The sequence below is a fragment of the Leptonychotes weddellii genome, chromosome 11 (assembly GCF_054177405.1).
Source record: "Leptonychotes weddellii isolate Sample4059 chromosome 11, ASM5417740v2, whole genome shotgun sequence".
Classification (NCBI taxonomy): Eukaryota; Metazoa; Chordata; class Mammalia; order Carnivora; family Phocidae; genus Leptonychotes; species Leptonychotes weddellii.
Genome location: NC_138379.1, coordinates 6818499 through 6841590, shown reverse-complemented (window position 1 = coordinate 6841590; position 23092 = coordinate 6818499). Strand labels below are relative to the sequence as shown.

At 59.9% G+C, this 23092-nt stretch overlaps 2 protein-coding genes across 27 annotated transcripts in view; both read right to left on the bottom strand.

Annotated features, from left to right (window-relative positions):
- The window catches only part of RASGRP2 (RAS guanyl releasing protein 2), a 361639-nt gene that overhangs the window by 263324 nt on the left and 75223 nt on the right, over window positions 1-23092 (bottom strand). The window lies entirely within an intron of this gene.
- NRXN2 (neurexin 2) overlaps window positions 1-23092 on the bottom strand; it is a 97768-nt gene that overhangs the window by 27416 nt on the left and 47260 nt on the right. For 8 of the 19 annotated variants that reach the window (XM_081797854.1, XM_081797861.1, XM_081797866.1 and 5 more), the window contains 7 exons: window positions 20354-20380; window positions 18711-18830; window positions 17979-18360; window positions 17156-17346; window positions 15397-15570; window positions 14935-15054; window positions 1172-1353 (listed from right to left, as the gene is read on the bottom strand). In XM_081797854.1, coding sequence (XP_081653980.1) covers window positions 1172-1353; window positions 14935-15054; window positions 15397-15570; window positions 17156-17346; window positions 17979-18360; window positions 18711-18830; window positions 20354-20380 — 1196 coding nt within the window. Of the gene's footprint in view, window positions 1-1171; window positions 1354-9256; window positions 9521-14934; window positions 15055-15396; window positions 15571-17155; window positions 17347-17978; window positions 18361-18710; window positions 18840-20353; window positions 20381-23092 lie in introns of those variants that run through there. The other 11 variants (XM_081797853.1, XM_081797859.1, XM_081797857.1 and 8 more) reach the window with 3 other exon arrangements.

Sequence of the window (23092 nt, the reverse complement as noted above, 5' to 3'; positions counted from 1 at the left end):
GGTGGGAAGTATGGCGGGTAGGGGGTATGGCAGGTAGGGGTTTATGGCAGATAGGGGGGTATGGCAGGTAGGGGGGTATGGCAGGTAGGGGGTATGGCGGGAGGGGTTTATGGCAGGTAAGGGGGTATGGTGGGTGGGGGGTATGCTGGGCAGGGGGATATGCAATAACGGTGGATATGGCAGGTAGCGTGGAAGGGGGTTATGAAGTGTAGGGGGGCAGGGGTAGGGCGGGTAGGGCAGATAGGGGCAGGTCTGGCAGGATGCCCAGAGGGAGGCACTAGAAAGTGGCAGAGGTTGAGGCGGGGAGATGGGCAAAAAAGGGCAGAGCCAAGTGGGCCAGGAGGTCCAGGTGGGGATGTGGAGCTGGGCCAAGAGGTTAGAGAGGAGGGAGCTTGGCAGAGAGGGTACAGGGGAGGCAGGGTAAAGGGGCTGCTGGGAGGGCAAAGGTCATGGGAGCGGAGGTTAAGGGCAGAGCATAGGCAGCCGCAGATCTACAAGCAAGGTGCGGAGCAGGCACGGACTGCACTGGGGCCAGGAGATGTGAAGAAGCAGAGCGAGATAGGGACGCCCGGGTGGCTCAGTTGTTAAGCATCTGCCTTTGGCTCAGGTCATGGTCCCAGGGTCCTGGGATCGAGCCTCGCATCGGGTTCCCTGCTCAGCAGGAAGCCTGCTTCTCCCTCTCCCACTCCCCCTGCTTGTGTTCCCTCTCTCACTGTCTCTCTCTGTCAAATAAATAAAATCTTAAAAAAAAAAAAAAAAAAAGTTAAAAAAAAAGAAGCAGAGCGAGAATCCAGGCAGGACACAGCGGGCTGCCCTGGGTGGTCTAGCAGTGAGCAGGCCAGTCACCATGTGGGGATGCTTCATGGGCTGCAAGAAGGCCCAGAAGGCTCAAGGAGGCCCTGTGTTCAGGAAGGTCAGAAGACACAGATGGAGTCAGGGAGTGGGGAGTGGAAAGCTTCCAATCAGCTAGGGTGGCTCCGGGAATGCATGACAGGAAGGGAGTGGGCCTCAGAGGCAGAGCCACACAGAGGGACCTCCAGGAATTGGGGAACACATGAGGGAAGATTCGAGGTGCTGATCCCATGGCAATGAGGAGACTGAGTAGATCTGGGGTAGGAAGACCAGGGGCGGCGGGGCGGTGGGGGCAAGGGCCAGGGCCCTAGATCCTTACGATGTGCAGCTGTAAGTAGTCTCCGAGGCCGGAGGCACTGTCCACCCGCACCAGTACGGCACTCCGCTGGTGCGTGCTGAAGCCCACGGCCAGGCGGTCCATCCTCGTGCTGGGCCGGTCATTGGGGGGCCACGTGTAGGTGATGAGCGCTCCCCCCTTCCCAAAGATGTATGTGGTCCCGGCTGCAAAGAGAAGGGAGAAAGGGACATGTGACTTCAGGCGAGCGAAATTGGCAGGTCCTAGGGACTGCAACCAGAGCACAGGGCCACCAGGCTTGGGCTGTGATGCCGACGGCAGCCGCCAGCCCTTCAGTTCTCGGGAACAGTTGGCGGGCGGGTGCCCGGTGAGAGCCCGCGCACGCGCAGAGACAGATGTAGCTGCCTCATCAAGAATTCTAGCTTTAATTACAGCAAAACAGAGAGGCAACAGAGAGTGACACTGAGAGAGAACCCAGAGAGAGGCTGCAAGGGAATCGAGAAGTGTATGGAGGACAGGTGGGCCCCGGGGGGCCTGGGCCCCACCAGCTCAACTTCTCTCAGCGCTGGCGGAGGTGACAGATTAGAGGTGTGGGCTTCCGTGGGGCCAAGCTGAGCAGGCACCAAGGCGAAAGGAGCCCCAGGCGATGGCGAGAGGCACAGGGGCTGTGTTCAGCTCTGACTCATAGCCCACAGCCTGGCACCCTTCCACCACCTGCCCCCACCCCCTCCCAAGCCCCTGGAAATCCTGGTCCCAGTTTGCCCAGGACTCCTTGCTTCCACTCCCAATTAGGGGGCTGCCTGGGTCCCAAAGGAGGGGGTGCCTGGAGCCTTACCCGGCAAAGAAGAGACAGGTATTGGGGCTGGGGGTGTGGTGGTATGGAATAGAGACTGACAGCCAGAAGAGGAAGGAGGCAGAGAGACAGATGGACAGAGAGGGACAGAGAGGGGTGTAGGTGAGAGAAAGTGGGAGAATGGGAGCCAGAGATGAAGGCTCCCTCTCCCTGCCCTCCCCCACCCCACCCTCCCTCCCCCTCTTAGTCTCCTCCATCCGGCTGCCTGCCGGGGGCGGGTGTGAGGTCCCTAACGATCTCAGCCCCAAAATAAACCCCATTAGTCGCCATGTTCCCTCCTGCGGCTGACTGGGCTCCCTTGGGGGGGGGGCAGACGGATGGCTGGGTGGGGGCTGGGGGCTGGTCACCCAGTTTCCGGGAAGGAAGACTTGTCTGGGAAGCCTTAGAGGACTAGTACTCTGGGACCTTCAGAGAAGGAAGAGAACAATCTTGCATTTTTTAGGACATAAATGGAGCAGATGAGATTCATAAAATGCTTAATTAAATAATTAGCCACTAACAAGTCCTCTCAAAGCACTTCTTGGGGGGAGGGGGGTTCAGGGGAGGACTTATCCAGAGAGAGAAAGGCAGGTGGGGCCTGAGGGCAAAAGCCTGAAGTAGCCTGGGAGGAAAGGGGGGCCTCCAGGTAGGATGGGAAGCCCTGGGGTCAGGGAGCTAGGAGCCCGGGAGGCCAGGCCAGAGGAGGGCCTGAGGCCTGAGACACTTCAGAGGAGCGCAAACCTGCTCCATGTTTGCTCCATCAAGAGGACAGCCCAGGGCGCCTGGGTGGCTCAGATGGTTAAGCATCTGCCTTCAGCTCGGCTCATGATCCCGGGGTCCTGGGATCAAGCCCCACATCGGGCTCCTGGCTCAGCCGGGAGTCTGCTTCTCCCTCTCCCTCTGCCTCTCCCACTGCTCGTGCGCTCTCTCTCTCTGTATCTCTGTGTCTCAAATGAATAAATAAAATCTAAAAAAAAAAAAAAAAAGAGGGCAGCCCAGCTGGTAACACTAAGGCCCCTCAAGCACCTTGGGGCGTCTCTCACCTCAGGGACTAGGAGCCCCAGTGCAGTTTGGACCAGCAGGGATGAGAGGGCTCTACCCCAGGAAGCTCCCAGACCCCTGAAGGAGACTAGACTCCGAGGGCCTTGGAGGGAGGCGCCATCTGCACCACCTGCAGGCCCAGGACAGAGCTGAGAAGGGAAGGCTGCTGCCTGGGTCCCAGAGAGGCAGTGAGGCCAGCAGGGCTTGGGGGTGGGGGGGTGGCAGGAGCTGTTCTCCAGAGCACTTGTCATCAATGCCCTCCATCTCCCCAGATCTGGCCAGAGAGGAGAGATGACCCTGGCCCCAGGGCAGGGCAGGGCAGGCGGGAAAGAACCACCCTGATGCCTAATAACTGGCAGACAGAGGGAGCTTGGCGCTGCCCCCTGCCCCCTGCCCCCAGACCAGGTATCCTTTATACCTGGGGGCCCTGGAGGTCCCGTGGTAAGGGCAGGACCCTCAGGATGGGGGCCCCAGGATTAGGTAGGAGAGCTGGCTGGAGGTAGGGTACACAGTGAGCCACACCCCCACCCCAGGCGGGTCACTTGCCCGGAAGGGGCTGGGCCTGCAAGCCAGGAGCAGGGTAGGCCTCAGCCAGGAGCAGGGTAGGCCTCAGCCGGGAGCAGCCTTTCCACTCCCAACACTGCAGCACTCTGGAAAACCGGCTGTTTCCATGGCAACCATAATACCCAGGGTCCTCCCTTCCCCCTCCACTCACAAGCTGTAAGTCCCAATTTGGGGTGTGGGGAGGGCCGGGGGAATTGAGATTGCTGACCTTCCTCCACACAGCTCCCCTCCCAGCCTCCCTGACCAGAGGCTGCTGCCTCTTCACCTCATGGGCTTCAGGGCCCCCCAGGTCAGACGCAGGAGGGGCTCATTGGGTTTCTTGGTCCCTCAGACCCGCCAAACCCCATGTCCGTGGGACCTGCTTCCAAACCTCCCAGGTCTAAGGGAAAGGAAGCCCTTCCTCCTCACTTCCTCACCCCAGGAACCCAGACAGCACATCGCCTTGGAGAGAACCCTGCCTGAGCCCAGAGAGGGCCTGAGGAGCAGGCAGGCCCCACTCCCCACAGGCACTGCGGCCTCCTGCCGGCACCCAAGCCCCAGGCCCCACAGCAGACCCGTCCCCAGGAAGGCACCCACAGACCCCACACCCACACCCAGGCGATGACACACCCAGCTGCACACAAAGACCCAGTGTGGAGAGGAGACACGAGGCAGCACGGCGGGGAGCACACAAAGACGGGCTCGGCAGGCAGCAAGGACAGGGGCCGGCTGGGCACAGGACAGGACGGCCACACGTCCCCGCCCCCGAGGCCAAAGGGCACCCCGCCCCGAGCCCTCCAGCCCCCCCGGGGTTCCCGGTCCCCAGCCCAGGCCCTGCTCAGCCCGGCTTCCCCCGGGGTTTACTACCCAGCTGTTCTAACCCTGCAGCCAGTTTATTACACGGGGCAGGCCTGTTAAAGCCTAAGGGTGTTTATTACACTGTGGGGGAATCGGGTGGAGATACACGCGTCTTGCACCGACAAGGTTGAATGGCTTATTGGACTGGGGCAGCAGTAATTACCCTGGGGAGACATTTCTCCCTCCAGAAGGGGGGGTGGATGGCAGGCAGGAGGGTAGGGCCATGAAGGTAACTCCCGCCTCTCCCCCCACCCCACCCCCTGCAAGCTGTCCTCCACGCCCCTGGCCACCAGACTCCTGGGGGCACGGAGACAAAGAGCCCAGGACACCACACGGCATCCAGAACCTCTGAAAGTTTCCAGAAAGGGCTCCGGGGTAGGGGCCTAAGCCAAGGCCCGGAATGTTACTCTAGGATGGCCCAGACCCACTGTCTTTGACCTCCCCATCTAGCTAGTGAGCTACATAGTGCCTAGCAGGGGGGAGGGGGGGCATACAACCCTGAAGCCCAAGGCAAGAGAGCCTCTGGCCACACACAAGGTGCCACGGGCCCAGGTACCCACCACCAACGGCCCAGAGCTGGCACCTTCTGTCCACACCCAACATTGTCTGGGCCTCCTGGACCCCAAAATTCACTGATCCCAGTAAAACACTAAATGATCAAGAATCTTCCATAGAGTTCCCACACACCTGCATTCTAGAAAAACACAACAACCAGCCATTAATAATGGTTAGCTAACGCAGACCCAAACAATAAACTCATTTCTTGTAAAAAAAAAAACCACCCACAAAGCGATGCCCCTGTGGTTAAAACTACACGTGCAGACCCTCCGCCTGCCGGCCTCCCTGCAGCATCAGAAGCCATGACAAAAACCTTCTGGTAGACCTAGAATCTGAGAAGCTAAAACTCCTGTACAATCCCGAAAAGCCATGGTCCTGGGTGCCCATAGCCCGTACCTGCTCTTTGTATATGGACCTCCAAAACCCAGGGGCACCTCCACAGGTCCACATCCCTGGGCTCAGCTCTCTTGATAGAACGATATTCCTTCAATTCTTGTGTCCATTCTTGGCCATAACCATCCAGTCAGAAACCCAAGTTAACACACCCCCTTTCAGAATCAAGATCAATGCCAGCCCCCTTTAGAAGCAAGCTAGAGTGATGAGTCCAGAACCCTGGAAGCTACTGACTCAGAACTGAGGCTGGAATTGACCCCACCCCCTCCCCCACCCGCTTCAGGGAGTAGCAGAAATGAAGGTCAGAGGGGCTGAAAGGCTCTGAAACCAAAATCGGGGTCAAGGACCAGGAGAGTGTCACCCCCTCCAGGCATTTTTAGGAGCCAGGTGTACTGGTCCCCCCATGCCCAGACTGACATCTGGTGCAGGGGTGTCAATGGGTGTCTGGCAGGTCTGTAGGGATATTATGTAACAGGAGGGATTGAGGAATGGAAGGTAAATGGAGGAAAGAGTGAAGAGAAGGAGGGAAGGAAGGCAAAGAGAAATACAGGGAGAAGCCAAGAGAAGGGACATGGAGAAGCGAGTGCAGAAGGAGAGGCTCCCTCACACTGGGGGTTGCTAGGGAGATGTTGGGGCAGAGAGGAAGGATCTCCTCCCACCTAGAAAGCTCTCCCAAGCTGGCCTCTTCCTCTAGCCAAGCATGGGGTCCCAAGAGAAGCCTTCCCTTCACCTCTCCTCATGACTAAGGTCCGCACAGGTGGGGGTCAGCCATAATAGATGGCCTCCTCCCTACTCTTCTAGCTGCCCTTTGACCCTCTTCCCTCCTCTCACCTGCCTGACCCTTTCTGGCTCCTCCCTTCAGGCTCCTACCACCTTCCACCCCTGTCCTGCAGCACCCTCCTTTTCCCCTCTGCTGCCATGTGGTACTGGGCAGCCATTAGCCCTCTTGGGGCTGTTCTTCTCCTCTGCACAGCAAGAGGGTGGCCATCTCTGAGGCAACACCAACACCAACATTCCATACACACACACACACACACACACACACACACACACACACACATGCTCTCTCCTCCATTTTCTCTTCTGGTCTCCCAGCTCTTTGCATCCTGACTCCAGCTCCTTCACTGAGCCTCCCTGTGCCACTCAGCTCCAAGGAAGGCCCCTCCTTCCAATCTGCTCACCTCCCCTGAGCCAACTCCTCTCTCGATCCCTTCTTCTTTCACCTCTGATCCTCTGGCCCTCCCCGCACACACTCTCCCCTAATATCCCTGTCTCCCCTTCTGTATCTCACCCCTCCTTGTCTCACCTCAGTGCCCAGAAAGACCATGTCCTATCTGGGCCCCTTTGGGAGCAACACTGGGCCTCTGGGGAGCCAGAGGAGCAATGAAGAGGAAGAAGGAAGGCACAGAGGGCCAGACAGCTCATGGGGAGAAAAAGAGAGTCAAGAGTCGGAGAAGGTGCAGGCTGGGAAAGTGGAGGAAGAGAGAGATGAGAGAGAGTGCTGCATGGAGAGGACCCTACCTGGGACAGGGACAGAGATGAGCAGAGGAACACTGCGCTGGGGAAGAGAGAAGAAAGCAATGGAGAGGGGGCTGGCAAGAGACCACTCTTGGGAAGTGTACAAAGACAGCATAGAGGCATGAAAAATGAGCTAAAGACGAAGTAGGAGAGCAGGGGAGAGTAGAAACGGGGTGAAAAGATTGGAAGGGACATGGGGCAAAGGTTGGGAAGCAAGGATGGACAGATGCGGAGCGGGACTGGGGAGGCAGAGGTGAGCGCAGACCCGGTAGGCCCTGAGAGGCATGGCTGGGAAGGGAGAAAGATATAAGTGTGGAAGATGAGGGAGGAACAAAAGTGGAGTAAAAAAAAATATGAGAGGTGATGGATGGGCAGAAATGGGAAGTGATGGAAGCACAGAAATGGGAGGCAACAAGGGTACAGAGTGAGAACTGGTGACAGTACAGTGATGAGAGCCCAGGAGAGTCAAGATAAAAGGTGATGGGACCTTGGAGATGTCAGGACACCATGGGAGTCAAGATGGGAGGTGATGGGGGTACAGGTCTAGGAAGTGAAGGAGGTACAGAGATGGGGGGTGATGGGGGATAGGTCTAGGAGGCAAAGGAGGTATAGAGATGAGAGGTGATGGGGGCACAGGTCTAGGAGGTGAAGGAGGTACAGAGATGGGAGGTGATGGGGCACAGATCTAGGAGGCGAAGGAGGTACAGAGATGGGAGGTGATGGGGGACAGGTCTAGGAGGCAAAGGAGGTACAGAGATGGGAGGTGATGGGGGACAGGTCTAGGAGGCGAAAGAGGTACAGAGATGGGAGGTGATGGGGGACGGGTCTAGGAGGCGAAGGAGGTACAGAGATGGGAGGTGATGTAAGTGCAGAAGCAGGAAGTAAGAGAGGTACAGAGTTGGGGGGCCCTCTATGGAAATTGATGGCAGTATACAGGGAAGGGAAGTGATGAGTGGACTAAAATGGGAGGTGATGGGGCCTCTGGGATGGGAAGTGACAGGGGGTCTGAGGTGGAATGTGGAGGGACTGAGGTGGGAAGTGATGGGGTCTGGCATGGAAACGAGGTGAAATGGGAAGATGGCCGGACATGGAGGTGATGGATAGTGCACAGACAGAAGGTGTGGGGTGCAGTGATGGGAAGTGAGAGGCCACAAGACCAGGAAGGACAGAGATGGAAGGCGACAGGTACAGAGTCAGAAATGGTATACAGAGAACCTTGGGGTTGAAGCTATGAAGCGATGAGGAACCTGAGACGGGAGGTGATGCAGGCCGGAAACAAGTGATAGAGGTTGGAAATGGAAGGTGATGAGGTCTGAGAAGGAAGATGAAGTAGGTTTTGAGATGGAAGGTTATGAGGGGCTGAGATAAGAGGTGACAGTGGGAAGTAAGAAAGGCCTGCCACAAGAGGCTATGGGGAGACTGGGCGGGGAGGTGATGGGGAGCCTGGAGTGGGGGTGATGGGGTGATAGGGAGGCTGGAATGGGGGTGAGGGAGAGACTGGGAGGAGGGGTGATGGGGAGATGGACTGGGAGATTACAGGGAGCCTGGGTTGGAAGGTGATGGAGAACCCAGGATGGGGGAACGTAATCTCTAAGCAACTGGACTGCAGAGGTGAGAGATGCTGGGGGTCAGAGGTGGAGGTAGAGCAGAGAAGAAGGGGCATGCAAAGGAGAAAGGAAGCTGGGAGAGGGCTGGGACAGTGGAAGGAGCCGCCTGTTTGGGAGGTGATGGAAGGACAGTAGGGAGGACAGAAAGGATGGTTGCTGGAGGGACAGAGGTGAAAAAAACGGACATGGAGAGGTGAAAGAGGAAGAGCTGGCACATGTCAGAGGCAGAGATGACAGATGGGACAGAGGGGAGCACAGATGGGGGGACACAGATAAGAACCCAGGCACAGAGATGCTAGAGCAGCCATGGGAAGGTAGGGAGAGGTAGAGGTGGAGGTAAGGCGGCTGGAGAGATGGTAAGGGGCAGAGATGGAGGAGATGGTGGGAAGGAGAGAGACCGGGTAGGGGCGAACTGGACAGAGGATGAAAGGACAGAGACGGGGAGGGGACGGAGCGGAAACAGGAAGGTGATGACAAACCCCAGACGGGGAGAAGGAGGTGAAGGTGAGGCAAGAGATGAGTGATGGAGGCAGAGCTGAGGGCGAGGAGGAAGGGGCTGATGGAGAGGCGAGGGCGGGGCTAAGAAGATGGGAGCCGGAGCTGGCCGGTGAGGGAGCGCGGTCCCGCGAAGCAGAGGGCGCCGGGCCGGGCGCGCACAAGCCGGGGTGCGGCCCGCAGGGCCAGGGCCGCGCGCACGGGAGGCCCGGGGAGGGGGCGCGGGGTGGGGGGGCGGCGGCCGGTCACGGCAGCGCCACTTACCGTGCCCGCCGCGGGTGAGGAAGGGCATGCGGTTGATGGCGATGGGCACGGTGCCGTGCTTGCTGTGGAAGTGGTGGACGTGGTGGGTGGTGCTGAGGCTGGAGGAGACCCGGGCCCCCTCGGCCGCCCCCAGCAACAGCAGCAGCAGCAGCAGCAGCAGCAGCGGCGGCGGCGGCGGCGGCGGCGGCGTCAGGGGCCCGGCCAGGGCGGGGGGGCGGCGCGGGCACCCCCCCGGCCCGCTCCCCCCGGGGGGCATTTCGGCCCGGGGGCGGCCGCCTCACAGCCCCATGGCCGGGGGCGGGGACGCGGGGCTGTGCAGCCCCGCGAAGCCCCCCTCCGGCGCCGAGCCCCGGGAGGGGGGGATAGGGGGGTGAAGAGAAGGAAAACCAGAGCCCAAGCCTCGGTCCGGAGCCAACGAAATCAACTGGATCCCGCCGGGGAATCCGAGGTCCGCCGAGCGGCAACGCCAAGGTCCAGGACGCCTGGGTCCATCCCGAGGAGCTAAGGGGCTGCCCGCATCCCGGCGGGGTCGGAGCGGCGCAGGAGGGCCGTCAGAAACCCGGGGGAGCGCCCGGGGGAGGGGGCATGGTGCCGGGTGGAGAGGCAGGGGAGGCGCGGGGGCCAAGCAGGGATGGGAGAGCGGGGGAAATCCTGCGGAAAAACCGAGCCGGGGGGGAGGGGCTGGAGGGGAGAAGCGGGAGACCGACGGAGACTAGAGCCGGCCGCGCCGCTGCTGCCGCTGCCGCCCGACGGAGGCCCGGGGAAAGGAGGGAGCGGCCGAGGTGGGTGGGGGGGAGGGCGGGAGAAGGGAGGAGGGAAGCAAATCCGGGTGAGGGGGGAACGAAGGCAGGAGAGGAGGGGAGAGGAGAGGAGGGGAGCGGGGCTGAGCAGAGGAAAGGCGCGAGCCTGCGAGATTCCGGCGGAGAGATGGAGGCAGCGGAGTGTTGCTGCAGAGGCTGAGGGCTGGAGGGGAGAGGGAGGGAGGGAGACAGGAAGGGAGGAAAGGAGAGGAGTGGAGAGGGGAGGGGAGAGGAGAGGGAGCGCGGGAGGAGGAGGGGGCAGGGCAGAGGGACCCGAGCGGCTCCCGATCTGCGGGCGGCGCTGGGCAGCTCCGCCGCACGGCACCTGGCTAGCCCGCTAGGCGCTCGCCTCTCCTCTGCGCGCGCCCCGCACCGCCCCTCCCCCGCGCCCGGGCGCGCGCCACCCTCCCGCCCGCTCCAGAGAAGAGGCCCTGCTGAATAATTGAACAGGACTGAGGCTAGCAAGAGAGGCAGCTCTCTTCCTCCTCCTTCCCTTCCCCCGCACCTGGACGAACCCCAATAGGGCTCTCTGGTCCAGCACGCAGAGATGTGGCCACGGCCACCTCTGCACGCACCCCTCGGAACACACGTGCACGCTAGGATGTGGACGGGTATGGAGACACCCACGTGCGCATACAGGCACCAGTGGGCGCGCAGACACACACAGGCTCAGACACATACATGCATACATGTGCTCATAGACACTAGCACACGGACTCACAGTCAGCGCGGGGGAGGGGCACGGGGTATACACGTGGACCGAGGCACACATCTGCGCACACATACATGTTTGGCCACGAGCGATGAACAGCCAACATACACACAGACACCTCCTCCCAGCTTACCCTCCAAAAACAATGACCCAGAGCCTCAAAGGTACTCAAGAGTAAGACATGTCACACACGCATAGTCTTCTCACCACCTCCCCAAAAGGATGCTCCCCTACCCCCTGGACACCCCTGCTGGACTCCTCCAATCCTTCCTCTCCACTCCCCCTGCCCCTCCGCCAGCCTCAACCTCTCCCTCCACGGAGTTTCGAGGACACCTGTCCACTGAGTGTCCCACGTAAGACAAAACCCTTCCTGGGTCACTTATGTTCAGCTGAGGAAGCCACTTAATCTAGGTGCCCCTCCACTGGAATCTGCCCCCTCCCCAGAGTTTTGGGGACCTCTGGAAAACACTTGTCATAGCCCAAGAGGTAAGTGCAGAGAGGCTCCCTTTCCCTCATCTGGATGTGACCTCTGCACCCACATCAATCTGGGTTGGGTTAGGACCAGGGAAGGGGGGTTATGTGGGGGAGAGCCAGAGGGTAAAGAAAGGAAAAGGGAGGGAGGTGGACATGGACCTGGAAGGAGCCAAAGAAATAGTGGGGTAGAGTGGGGAGTAGAGGTGGTGAAGAAAGGGCAAAAGGAAGGGTGAGGTGATGTGAGAAAGGGGAGAGGGAATGGGGGGCGCCCAAGGAGGAGAGGGCTGGCTCCCGCTTATCCATTCTGAATTCCATCTTGGAGCAAAAACTGTCACCAAGAGCCGCGCACGTGCTTCAAGCGGCTCCCGAATGCAGTCAGCACCCGGGACAGCTCCTCTGTTGCCACTGCCACCTCCCCAACCTCGTGAGCTGACAGGGGCCCCCGTTTGGCCCCAGGCCCTCCAGAAGTGAAGAAGGGGTTCCTCAGAAGAGAAGGCTACAAGAGAAGGCTACAAGGTGCTACAGGGCTTCAGGAGGGAGGAGAGTAGAGACAGCAGCCTGCGAAGCAGGGCCAGGGTCCCCCAAAGCCTTGTCCTCCGGCCCTCTCCGTCCCATTCTTATGCCCCTGGCTCCGGAATAGAGACTGACAGAGTTCTGAGCAGGCAGAAAATGTATGGTCCCCGAGGGAGGGAGGGAGGGGCCGGTGGCAGTGAGAGGAGAGGAAGGGAAACCGCCTAGAGGCCAATCAATATCAGTGAGTGGGAAGTAGAGAGAGTTGGAGGGGGTGACGCTGGGGAGCGAGGGGAGAGACAGAGGGTACAAAAGAAGAGAGGTGTGCGAGAGATCAATAGAGGCTGCAGAGAGGGACAGAGCAAGAGGATAAGCTGAGAAACAAGAGACAGGGGCAGACTTGGTGAAGAGCTGCCTGCCTGCGAGGGGTGGGCTCTGAAAGACAGAACCCCGGAGCAGAACTGATGGGAGCACCTGGGTCCCGAACCCGAGCACCTGGGTCCTGAACCCCAGCCCCATGGCAGGGAGTGTCCCTCCTTCTCTCTTCCCTTCCTCTCTCACTTCATATTCTCTTTTTCATTCTCTCTCCACTTTCCTCTCTCTCAGGGCAGAGATGGGTTCCCTCCTGTTAAATCTCCTGCCTTCTCAGAGCAGACTAATGAGCTTTAAAGGGACACAGAGGTCCTTCACACCCCATGTCACAGATGGAGAAACTGAGGCCACAGTTGGGAAAGTCTGTCTGGAATGAAGGTCAGACCTCTCCTCATCCCAGTCTCTCCCCCACGAGACAACCCCAACCCTCTGAAGACACCCTGGCCAGGCCCACTCTCCTCCCTGTCTTCAGGCACAGAGCCCCTTGGTGCCCAGGGGTAGAGTGAACTGAACAGGCCTCTCGGCCAGGTTCCTGCTTGGCCTTGTGCCTCAATCGGGCCCCGACAAGACCAGCCATAGAGAGGCAGCATGAACAAGAAATAGCTGAGCCGTGGAGACTTAGGAGACACAACCCCCAGAGAAGGGGGAAGTATGTTTGGGGAGCAACGGCAGAGCCCCCAGCCCCAGGTTCCCACCCTGCCCTTCTCGGAAGGTCCCCCAGGGCTGGCATTTGGAGAAACAGCAGGCAGAATCCCGCCGGCTGCCAGGCTGCACCCACCTTGTCTTTACCTGCATGGCTCTGCTCAGGCTCTGCCACCAGACACACAGACCAATGCTCGGGGATGGTGATTTTTCCTGAGACGTGCCCTGCTCCCCAGCCCCGATTATCCCTGCCTCCCACCTGCCTGGAACCTGGAAAAGCTCTTCCAGCCTCTCTTCCCACCCTTGCTAAAAGATGGCGTGACTCCCTAAACCCCCACCAATCACTATGCCGGCTTCCCGAAGGCTCCAGTGTGTGGGGCTGTAGTAGTGACAATGGGCAGCAGCATTTCTTGACCGTGATCCCTTGCACCCCAGGCAAGAAATGCCCACTATTAGCACCCCCAGCACCCGGGGCCTAAATGAGCAGCAGGAGGTAACAGAGGCAGCAGCTCCTAGGGCCTAGCTGCACTCTGCCCCCAGCACCCTAGGACTTAGGGCATGCGGCCTCGGGGTCCTCATCAGTTAAACAGGACGGTCAGTCTCCATCCCCCTGTCTTCATTGAGGAACAAATTCAAAGGGCCCTGTAAGCTGCCAAACACTAAACAATCAGCGGACATTGCTACTATTAAGAAGCAAAGTTACCACCATCTCCAGATCTCCTGTGTACAGCGACTGAGCTGGGTAGAAAGAGGCCTAGCCCTGTCTTTATTCCCCAGTAGCCAGGGCTCGAGTGTCCCTGAGCTGGCCCTCGTCTGGAGGCTTTGGAAGGAACAGAGAGCAGCAGGTCAGACGAGAAAATCCTGGAGACAAGAGGGGGATGTGGAGGTTCTCAAGGCTGGGCCATGCCTGAGAGCACCAGGACAATGCTGAGGGAGACGGGCTAGACATACTTCCAGAGGAGAAGGAAAAAACCAAGGCCTGCCAAGAGCCCAAGCCCCCAAACAGGCAGGTTTATCCAGTAAGAAACTCAGGACTCAGGCCCAGATGACGAAGGCTCCAAGGTCTGTCAAGGAGGCAAAGGCAGCGACCCCAGTTCTTAGCCCAGATCTACTATTAACTACCCCCCCAGAAATCCACCCACCCCTCCGGGCCTCAGTTTCCATCTTTGTAAAATGAAGAAGCCCAGTGCTGCGTCGTAGTGTGTGTGTGTGTGTGTGTGTGCGTGTGCGTGTGCGTGTGTGTCTTTCTGCAGGCCTCTGACTTGTCACATCCCTAGTCTCTCAGCAGGGCTACTCCAAGGAAGACCATTCAGGTGATGCCTGAGAAGGCTGCCCTCTCCCCAGCTGCTGCCCCAGCCCAATCATCCAAGAGAAACGCCAAAGCCCCCCTCAGATAGGAGGTCACCTCTCCCCACTGCCTGCCCCAAGCTCTCACCAGCTGCTGGCCACCAACCACGAGGGAGTGGAGACGGCTGCTCACCCTGCCCTCTCCAGGGAGGGGCCTCAAACAACATGCAAGTTGGCAGACAGATGCCCAGACGGGGAGGAGAAGAACCAGACAAGGACATGGAGGAGTGTCCTTGTGGCCCCAAGGGACAACCTGCAGAGATTTTCCAGGGGGCGGGGGGATAAGGGACCTGCACAGCTGGGGTCTAGGGAAGCTAGCTAGGCCTGGCCTCCCGGGAACCTCCTGAGCCTGCCCCTTGGGAGTGGGCCCACTCTGGGCAAGAAATAAGAGACTTCCACTGCACGCTTCAGAGGGCACCAGAGGAAAGGGGGTGCAGGTCAACGCCTGCCCCCTATCCTGCACCATAGCATGTATGTGGAGCTACAAATAAGACACGGAAGACTATCACCCAAATCTCACGGGGATAGCAACAGAGGCTGATGCCTTTGGTTATAGGTGAAGGGAGCAGTGTCCAACCAGCTCCGACCGAGGAGAGGAGGCCATCTGTCAACAGATCGCCCCACGGACTCAGCAGCAGCAATCCTGCACGGGCCCAAAAGAAAAGACTCCAGAGTGGACCGTAGCCAGCAGCTCCCTTGGCTCTCATGGCAGGAAGGGATAAGAAGGAAGCAAGCAGCATGGGTCTTGGAGACTCCCCCCTCCTCCCAGAAAGTCCCCATAGCTGGGCATGGGCCAGGAACCCCCCTCCCCGGGCACTCACGGTCATTGCAGACAGGGCCTCCATAGGAAGTCATGGTGCAGTCACAGGTGAAGCCGTCCCACTGCTGCAGGCAAACGCCCTGGTTGGCACAGGACTCTTCGGTGCAGGTGGTGCTGGGGCCTGGAAGAGGCAGGAGGAAGGAACACCCCCCGCTCAGCCAAGCCCCTTCCCTCCCCAGGAGGTGTGGAAGCTTCAGAGCCAGGCAGGAGGTCCTGCTCTCAACCCTGCCAGATTGGAAGGGCCAAATCCTGACAGGGGCATGGGGGGCGGGGAGTGGACAGGTGCTCAGGGACTGCTAGGCTGGGCCTTGAACTATGATAAGGGACCAGGGTAAGAGGCAACAGGAAGGGCAAACGACCCTTCACCCTCTGCACCCCTGCCCCAGAGCCGCCCCGATGCACCCCTGCAGCTTGGCCCTCCTGCAGCCTGTAGTCACCCCTAACTCCTCCACCCTCCACTCACCGTCGCAGCCCCTCTCCACCTGCCCGATGCGGTGCAGGGCGTCAGCGATGAGGTCTGGGAGGCGTCCGTTGAGGTCCACGGAGGCCAGGCAGCCCTGAAAGCCATCCCGGGAGGCCACCAGCTTGGGCAGGTTGCTGAACATGTTCTTGCTCAGACCACCAATGTACAACTCCCCTGTAAAGGGGGGGGGGGTCAAAACCTCGGCATCCTGGTCCCTGGTCCCCTCCCAGGACACCAGCCTCTGGTTGACAAGTCCTCCCAGCCTGCAGCATCCCCTCCCAGGCTCCAGTTTCCATACAGAGATCCCACGACCCACCCCCACCTCTTCCTCCTTCCTTCTCCACTTTGCCATCTGTCTGCTCCCCTCCCAGAGAAGCCCAGATGCCCAGGGCGGTCTTGCTTGGGGGGCGGTGGGGAGCAGCTGGAAGAACGGGTTCCATGCACTCTCCCACACATCTGATTCCAGTTCCGGCCTGTAATCAGGGCCTTTCAGAGACGTGAGGCCCTCCCTGGGCCCCTCCCACTCCCTCCCTTCTCCCTGTTCCCAGAGCTTCTTCAGGCCTCTCCCAGCCAGCTCTCACTTCCCTCCCGGGTGCTCTAACCCAGCTCCCTTTCCCCGACAGCTGGGGCTGGGCCTGGGGACTCTGAGCGACTCCAGAAAGCAGTTCTCCTCAGGGACCCTTGACCCCACGCCCCGCTGCCTGGCCACGTCACACCCAACTCCCTGGAAATCTTGGCCAGCCCATCACAGAGCTTCAGCAAGACACAGTCTTGGCCACTGGCTCCTCGAAACAGAGAGGAGCCCAGACCCCCCTCGGGTTTGCCGCCCCGATTCTCTGTGACACACTGCCCCCTTCTGGGAGCTGGGGGGACTGACAGCACTCTGCCCGCACCAGACCCAGCTTCTAGCTCCAACCCTGCCTCCGGCTCACTGGCCTCTGAAGCTCCCACTTTCTCCTCTCCAAGAGGGGGGTGAATTCAAGAGGGTCTCTGAGGACCCTCCCCAAGTCCAGACAGTCTGAGTCACACTGACACGCAGAGGTCCCCATGGGGCTGAGGCCTGCCTGGGGCCAGTGGAGGAGGCAGCTCATGCTGCCCCAGTGGGCTCTGGAGAAGCTGCAGGGCTCATCTTCACTCTTGGTCCAATGCCCGGGCTTTAGGCTCCTTCCCTCCTCTCTCAAGCACCCATTCTGAGGGCAGGCGTTGGTGACTTCGAGAGCTTCCCCAGAGACCCTGGGGAACGCGTGACCCTGGTGTGACACAGACCCTACAGGGAAGCCTGGGTCCAAAAGAACCCCCCGAGTCAGCCCAGCCAATGCCCAAAGTAGGGCAGCAGACAGGGAGCCCACAACTGTTACTCCCTCCTCCCCTTATCAACTGCCCCCTCCCAGCCCACCCGGGGGAGGCACCTGCCGGGACGCTGAGCTCCCCATTCTCTTTCCAGCCCTCAGCCAAGGCAGGCTTCTCCGGCTTGGAGGCCCAAGAGGCCTTCAGCAGCCCTGGGCTGCCTACTCCTAGCTCCAGAGCGAGGCCGCCAAGCTCCCCGCGAGGCACATCTTGTGGCCAGGCTTCCCGTGTTGAGGGCAGCCTCACGGGAGAGCTGAACAGAAAACATCAGGCTGGACACAGCAGAGAATGGGAATGAGGTGGAAACCACAGTGGCAGTGGAGAGAGAGGATCCCAGGGCCGGGGGAGAGCTTGCTGCGGCCGAGGGGGGTCTGGGTTAGGCCAGGCCTTCTCCACAGGCCCCAGGCCCCACCTTTGAGATCGAGGTTTCGGGCGCCATTGGAGTGCTGCGTGACTGTGCGGGAGTCAATCTTGAGCGTGTGCACATTTCCTGGGTCCCTGGACACCACCACGTTGTGCCACTGGTTGTCATTGACTGGTTTGTCTGAGTTCCCCTTCATCAAGGACGGGCCATTCCCCAGGTCAAACACGTAGTGGATGTACCTGCCCCACAGTAGGGAGGAGACACTGGGTCAAGGCGGGGGCAAAGCTGGGAGGGCAGGGTAAGGAGGAGCTATGGTTCGCAAGGGGTTCCAGGTACCACGGGACAAAGGGATAGAGAGGGAGACCTCAGAGTGGAGGGACCCAGCCCAATGGCAAGAGGACTCTGGTGTGAAGTCCCATCATGGAGAGAACGTGGGGATGGAGGGCCACAGAGGAGCCGGCTCCTGAGACAGCCTCAGAAGACGAGCTGGTCTGGGGAGAGGTTTGTGGGGACAGCAGGGCCCTCTGGGGGCGGGGGCAGGACAGAGCTGCTCTAGGGTGGGGTCCTCTCAGGCAAGAGAGGCCACAAGGGCCGGGCCCTGCCTTCTGCCTGTAGAAAGGCCCTGCCCGAGCCCAGACAGTGAACGGAGGACAGCTATAACTGGGAGAATCCTGGCGAGGCCGTAACTGGGGAGTCACCAGGGTGGAAGAAGGGGGTGCTGCTTTTCCATCTCGGCTGGTGGCTGGGGACCTGAACCTTGAGCTGTGGTTCAAGGGGACTGGATATCTCAGCCAGCGGCTGGGGGCCGGATCGTGGTCAGCAGGGGAAGGGGATCCCTTCCTCGCCAGCGGTGCCGGGCCCAGCACCTCACCCCTTGACCAGCTCGATGACAATGAAGTCATTGCCGTTGCCCGAGTTGAACAGGAGAAGCCCATCAGGGGCTGTGGTCTTGAACTGGAAGAATAGGTGCATGGAAGCGTAGGCTTGGAGCGTGGCGAGTGCCAGGTAGCTGCTGCGACTCTTGAAGGTGACCGGATCGGCCACAATGGCCCGTAGGCCGAAGCGAGCGTTGAGCTCGCAGTAGGTGATGTCACCGTCCTTACACTGGTCCATGTAGGGCTGGCCGTTGAACACCAGCCCACTCAGGTGCCCGATGAAGTTGGAGGGCACCACGGAGATGAAGCGTCGCTCCGTCATGATGCCCGTCTCGATGTTGTGGAACTCCAGCCGCGTATGAGCTCCTGCCATCTGTCCTGCTCGGGGCCAGACACAGAGATGAGGTGGGCAGACTGGGGGAGCATTTCCGGGGCTGGGCCTTGGGTCTCCCAGGAGCCTCCCTTCCACACAAGGGCCTCGGGGGGAGGGGTGCCGGCAGCTGGGCCTTGGAGGAGCCAGCCAACTCACTGGTCCAGCGCTCAAGGGCATCCGGGGCCATGCCACCTGCAAGGAGCACCCCCTAATATGCCACTCCTCGGGGAAAAATGGCAGCCGTAGCTTGCCAGAATGCTGCCCCAGGGAGGGAGGCCCAGGAAGTTGTCACCAAGAAGAGAGCCATCCACAGGCCGCTGGAGATGCATCCACTCCCTGGTCTCAGAGCACTTACCCTCGACGGTGACATTGTCCACAGACAGCTGCAAACTCTTGCCACGCCGCACCACCCTCACCGTGTGCCACTCGTTGTCGTTGAGCTTGTGGCCCGCAAAGAGCGTCTCAGGGCCTTTACCTGTGGCACCAAGGGGGGAGTGAGCACGGCGCTCCCACGCGCCCGCATACGGCTTCCTGTGCCGCCCCGAGCGTGCACAGAGTCTCACCCCCGCGCACACAGGTCGCACACACAGCTTGCCGCACCTCTTCAGCTGTGCCACGCACCCACACGCACAAGGACACACGCTCGCACGGTGGTTCCACACCCCGTCACAACTCCAGATAACAGTACTGCCACTTTGTGCGACTGCCAAGGGCATCATTGGAATAGAGTCTGATGGGAAAGGTGCCTCTAGACTGGTGCCCCGAGGCCCTGCACACAGACACTCATACCTACAACCAATATTTTCTTTCCAAGTCTTCTAAGGAACTTCAATGTCAGTGTGTGTAGCCAGCAGTGAGATTCCCAGCATATAGGCATAGACCTATAATTTTCAAAAATACAGAGCATTACCATGCCCCCACGTGTGAGTCTGCACCCACAGCTTCGTTGCTGGCAGTGAAACCTTCGTAGAGACACGCAGCTCCCCCATCTCCGGAGGGACCCCGTGGGACCCTTCTGTACACAGCTGGTTAACTCCACACATCTGGACATGCGACCACACACACAGTGCAGCCAACATGGCCAGAGAGGGGAACCTTTCTTAGGAATCATGACCATTTATTCAAGACCAGGATTATCTGATCCCAAGTCTAGGATGAAATACATTTTTCTGTAGAATGATGCTACACCGCGTTGCACACCCAGATCACCACCGGGCCCCCCAGGGCTCAGGCCAGAGGGGACCGGGCTCACCAGGCATGCGCACACAGGGACCAAACACCCACAGAGACACGCTGAGCACACACAGCCCCTCTGCAGGCATCTGCCGTGCTCCTGGGCTCTCCTGCGTGACATCAGGGCACACCATGCAGAAACACTCTCTCAGAGACGGAACATTGAGCCCAGCACACTGGGATGCTCAGAAATGTCCACACCTGCTCTCCCTCTCACCCCAGCCGAGAGCCTCCCTGTCCCATCTGAATGCACCCCAAACTTGGCAGGAACTCAGCCCCCACCCGCCACAGGAACTGTGGAGGGCTGAACTTTGAAGCCCTGACCCTGTTCCCCCACTCTCATCTTCTTTCTTGCGTGCCTCGCCCTCCCCCTTGTGGCCACCTCTGGAGATGCAGTGGAATGTCCCCACTCCTCTCCGGCTTCTTCTGGCCGTAGGGCGGTGGGCCTTCCTGTGGGAGGTGCCACCAAGGCTTTGCCCCGCCCTCCTGAGGACTTGAGATGACAAGGCTTCCTGGCCTTCCTTTGCTCAGACCTAGGGAGCATGCTGACCCACGGTCCTCCACCAACTCTTCCTGGTTCAGCGTCACTGGGCCCGTTCTGCCCTCCACAGCCACCCCACCCCCACCCACCCTCATGTCTGCTCCCCTCCCCACACCCACTGCCCAACCCCCACACAAGCTAGCCCCCGCTATCCCTCCCCAGATCCCAGCGTCCAGCATCCCAGGCCCCTGGGGGCTCTGCAGAAGAAGAGGGAAGCCACTTACTGGGTGCGCAGCCGACGCGCAGGCAGTCTGGGGGGGCCATGGGGCGGGCAGAGGGGGAGGGGAGACAAAAAGGCAAAACAAGTTTTTTGTTTTTTTGTTTTTTACATCCTTCACAGGCAGGGGTGTCTGCGGGCGGGGGTTCCCCCCGGGACCACTTTCCGGGGACCACGCGTGCCCAGGTGCCCTCTCCCCTTCCTCAGTTGGACCCCTGTCCCTCCTGCCCCCAAGAGGGCTCCAACCCTCCCCAGAGCTGGGAGGCAGGGCAGTCAGGTGATGGGAAGAGGGCTTGCGTCTCCCTTAGAGGGGCCCAGGCCTCTCATGTCTGAGGGAGATGGGCACCTTGGGAATCCCAGTCGTACAGGGGATCATAGTGGGGCTGCAGGCTTGACCAACCCCACATCTCCACATCTCCGGGAGGGAGATGGATGGGGAGGGCCAGAATCCCTGCATCCCCTGCTCTGGGAAGACTCCCTGCTCAGAGCCCAAGTTGTGACACGTCACTCCCCATGCCCCCTGGGCTCTGAGCTAAATGGAGGGGTCTGCCCCAGGACTCCCTTCCCGAGGCCATCCACCTCCCAAAGTCCCAGGGGGCCAGCACCACCCCTCCAGGAACCTTCCTTCTACCCTTCCTAACACGGAGGATGCCAGGCTGCCACTGGGGACTGGAGTGATCTTTCACCCTGAAGAGCAACTAGCATCGATCTGTTCTCCAAGGGAGGGGCCAGGGCCTCACAAATGGGGATACCAAGGCCCCCAAAGTATGATTCCAGAGGACACCCAGCGAGTCAGGGACAGGCAGGCACCATAGGCTAAGTCTCCTGTCCCTGCTCCAGCCCCAGCATTGCTATCCTATGACTCCAGGGTCAGCGGGCCCCATGTGGCCAGAAAGCACGCTATCTACACAGAACTGCAGCCCAGGGCCCCAGGGCCTTGGGCAACCCCCACCCCACCTCGATGGGACACATTATCCACACCGTGTTAGTCAGCCAGCCTTACAGAGGGAACGGACACTAGGGTTCTACGAAGTTGGGAATTAGGGCCCTTTGGACACCTGCACCATGCCATCGGACCCAGACAGCCTGGGGCTGCAGAAGTCCTACACCCTGAGGCAGAGGAGCTGGGTCCTAATCTCATTATGTGGCTGTGGGCAAATGGCTTTTCTCTGAGCCTCAGCTTTCCTCCCTGTGAGCTGAGAACAAGAAAGAGGGGTTCAGCAGGCAGGCCCTTGTCTTTCAGAAAAGGGGCAGTTTCCAGCAATATCCTGGCATCCTATGGCTCCTCCCAGAGCAGGCTCTACCCACAGCCCTATGCCCAGGAAACAAAGGCGGGGGCATCTGGCATCCCTTGGGCCCCTGAAGGTTCCTGCAGTGGAGGTGAACAGATTCCCCTGTGGCTCTGGGGGCATGGGCCCCTCGGGCAGTACGGCTGAGCTCCACACGCGTTGTCAACCACAACAGAAGAGTGGGGGGAGCAGCCGGGACCCTGAGCCACTGCCTGGCACCAAGGGAGGGAAGAGGAAGCAGAGGAAGGCCAAGGAGCAAATTCAGGGGAAAGTCAGAGGCCCAGTGAGAAGAGGTCGAGAGGGTGCAGAGAGAAAAGAGGAAGGAAGGGGGAGCTGAGGGAAGGAGAAGCTAGATGGAAGGAGGGGAAGAATGTCGGGGTGAGGGTGGGAGGGTGCCAGGCCTGCAGTCGGGTCACGGGGGCTCTCTTTGGGCCAGCAGAGCCTTCACCAATGAAGGGTCCAAAAAAGAAAAAAGGGGCTGGAAGGGCAGGCCGATCCCCTGTTGGGAAAAGCTCAGTTCTTCCCCTCCCCAGCAGGGGAGTGCCAGGAATGGGGGTCCATCTGTCCAGAGAAGAGGTGTTGGCTCCAGGTCCACCCCCTGCAAGGACCCACCCTCAGAAGCCCCGCTCCAGTGGGGTTTGAGGACAGCAAACACCCTGTGAAGACGGGTACTGCGGGAAGGAGCCAGCACCATCCCGGAGGCAGGCAGAAAGTGGGGGTGAGAGAGGGCACCAGCCCTCCGGGCACCCACCCACCCGGAGCCAGCTCAGGCAGCACTGGCTAGCGACTTGTTAGCTAGTGACCTGCGCCTCAGGTTCTGGGAAGGAATGGAAGTGACAGGTCTGCGCAGACCCACCAAGATCCTGGCTGGACATAGAGACCAGGACGAGGGGATGAGTGTGTGAGGAAACAGGTGGGAAAGGTCACCTGCATGTTAAGGAACCCAGGGTAAAGAACCTAGGCTTTCCATCTACGCCCCACCTGATCCCCTGCCCCACCCAGACCACACAGATCCCACAGATGGGAGATGGTAGGCCCAAGGCTCCTATGCAAGAAGCCTCAGGAGCCCACTGGCCAGAAGCTCATCCCAGAAGTGACATGAAAGAGTGGCAGTCTGCAGTTCTTGTTCGGAGCAATCTCCCTGGCAGACCAGACTATGGGAGGAGTTTGAGAACCACTGACAGCCCCCAACCCCCCCCCCCAATGGGAACGAAGCACCCTTCCATGGCCTCGGGGGTTAACAGGCTTTGGAACATAATGTGTATTCAGCCTGGTTTACGACAAGAACGAGTTAGGCTTACTCTGTATGGCCTGAGAGGGCAGAACTAGGTCCACAAGTGGGAACTTCAGAAGGGGCGGTTGACACGAAGGAAAAAAGACCCAATGATTAGAGTGGCCATCAGAGGTGGGGAGCTCCTGACATGGGCAGCTGAGCAGAGATGGAGGAACTAATGGGT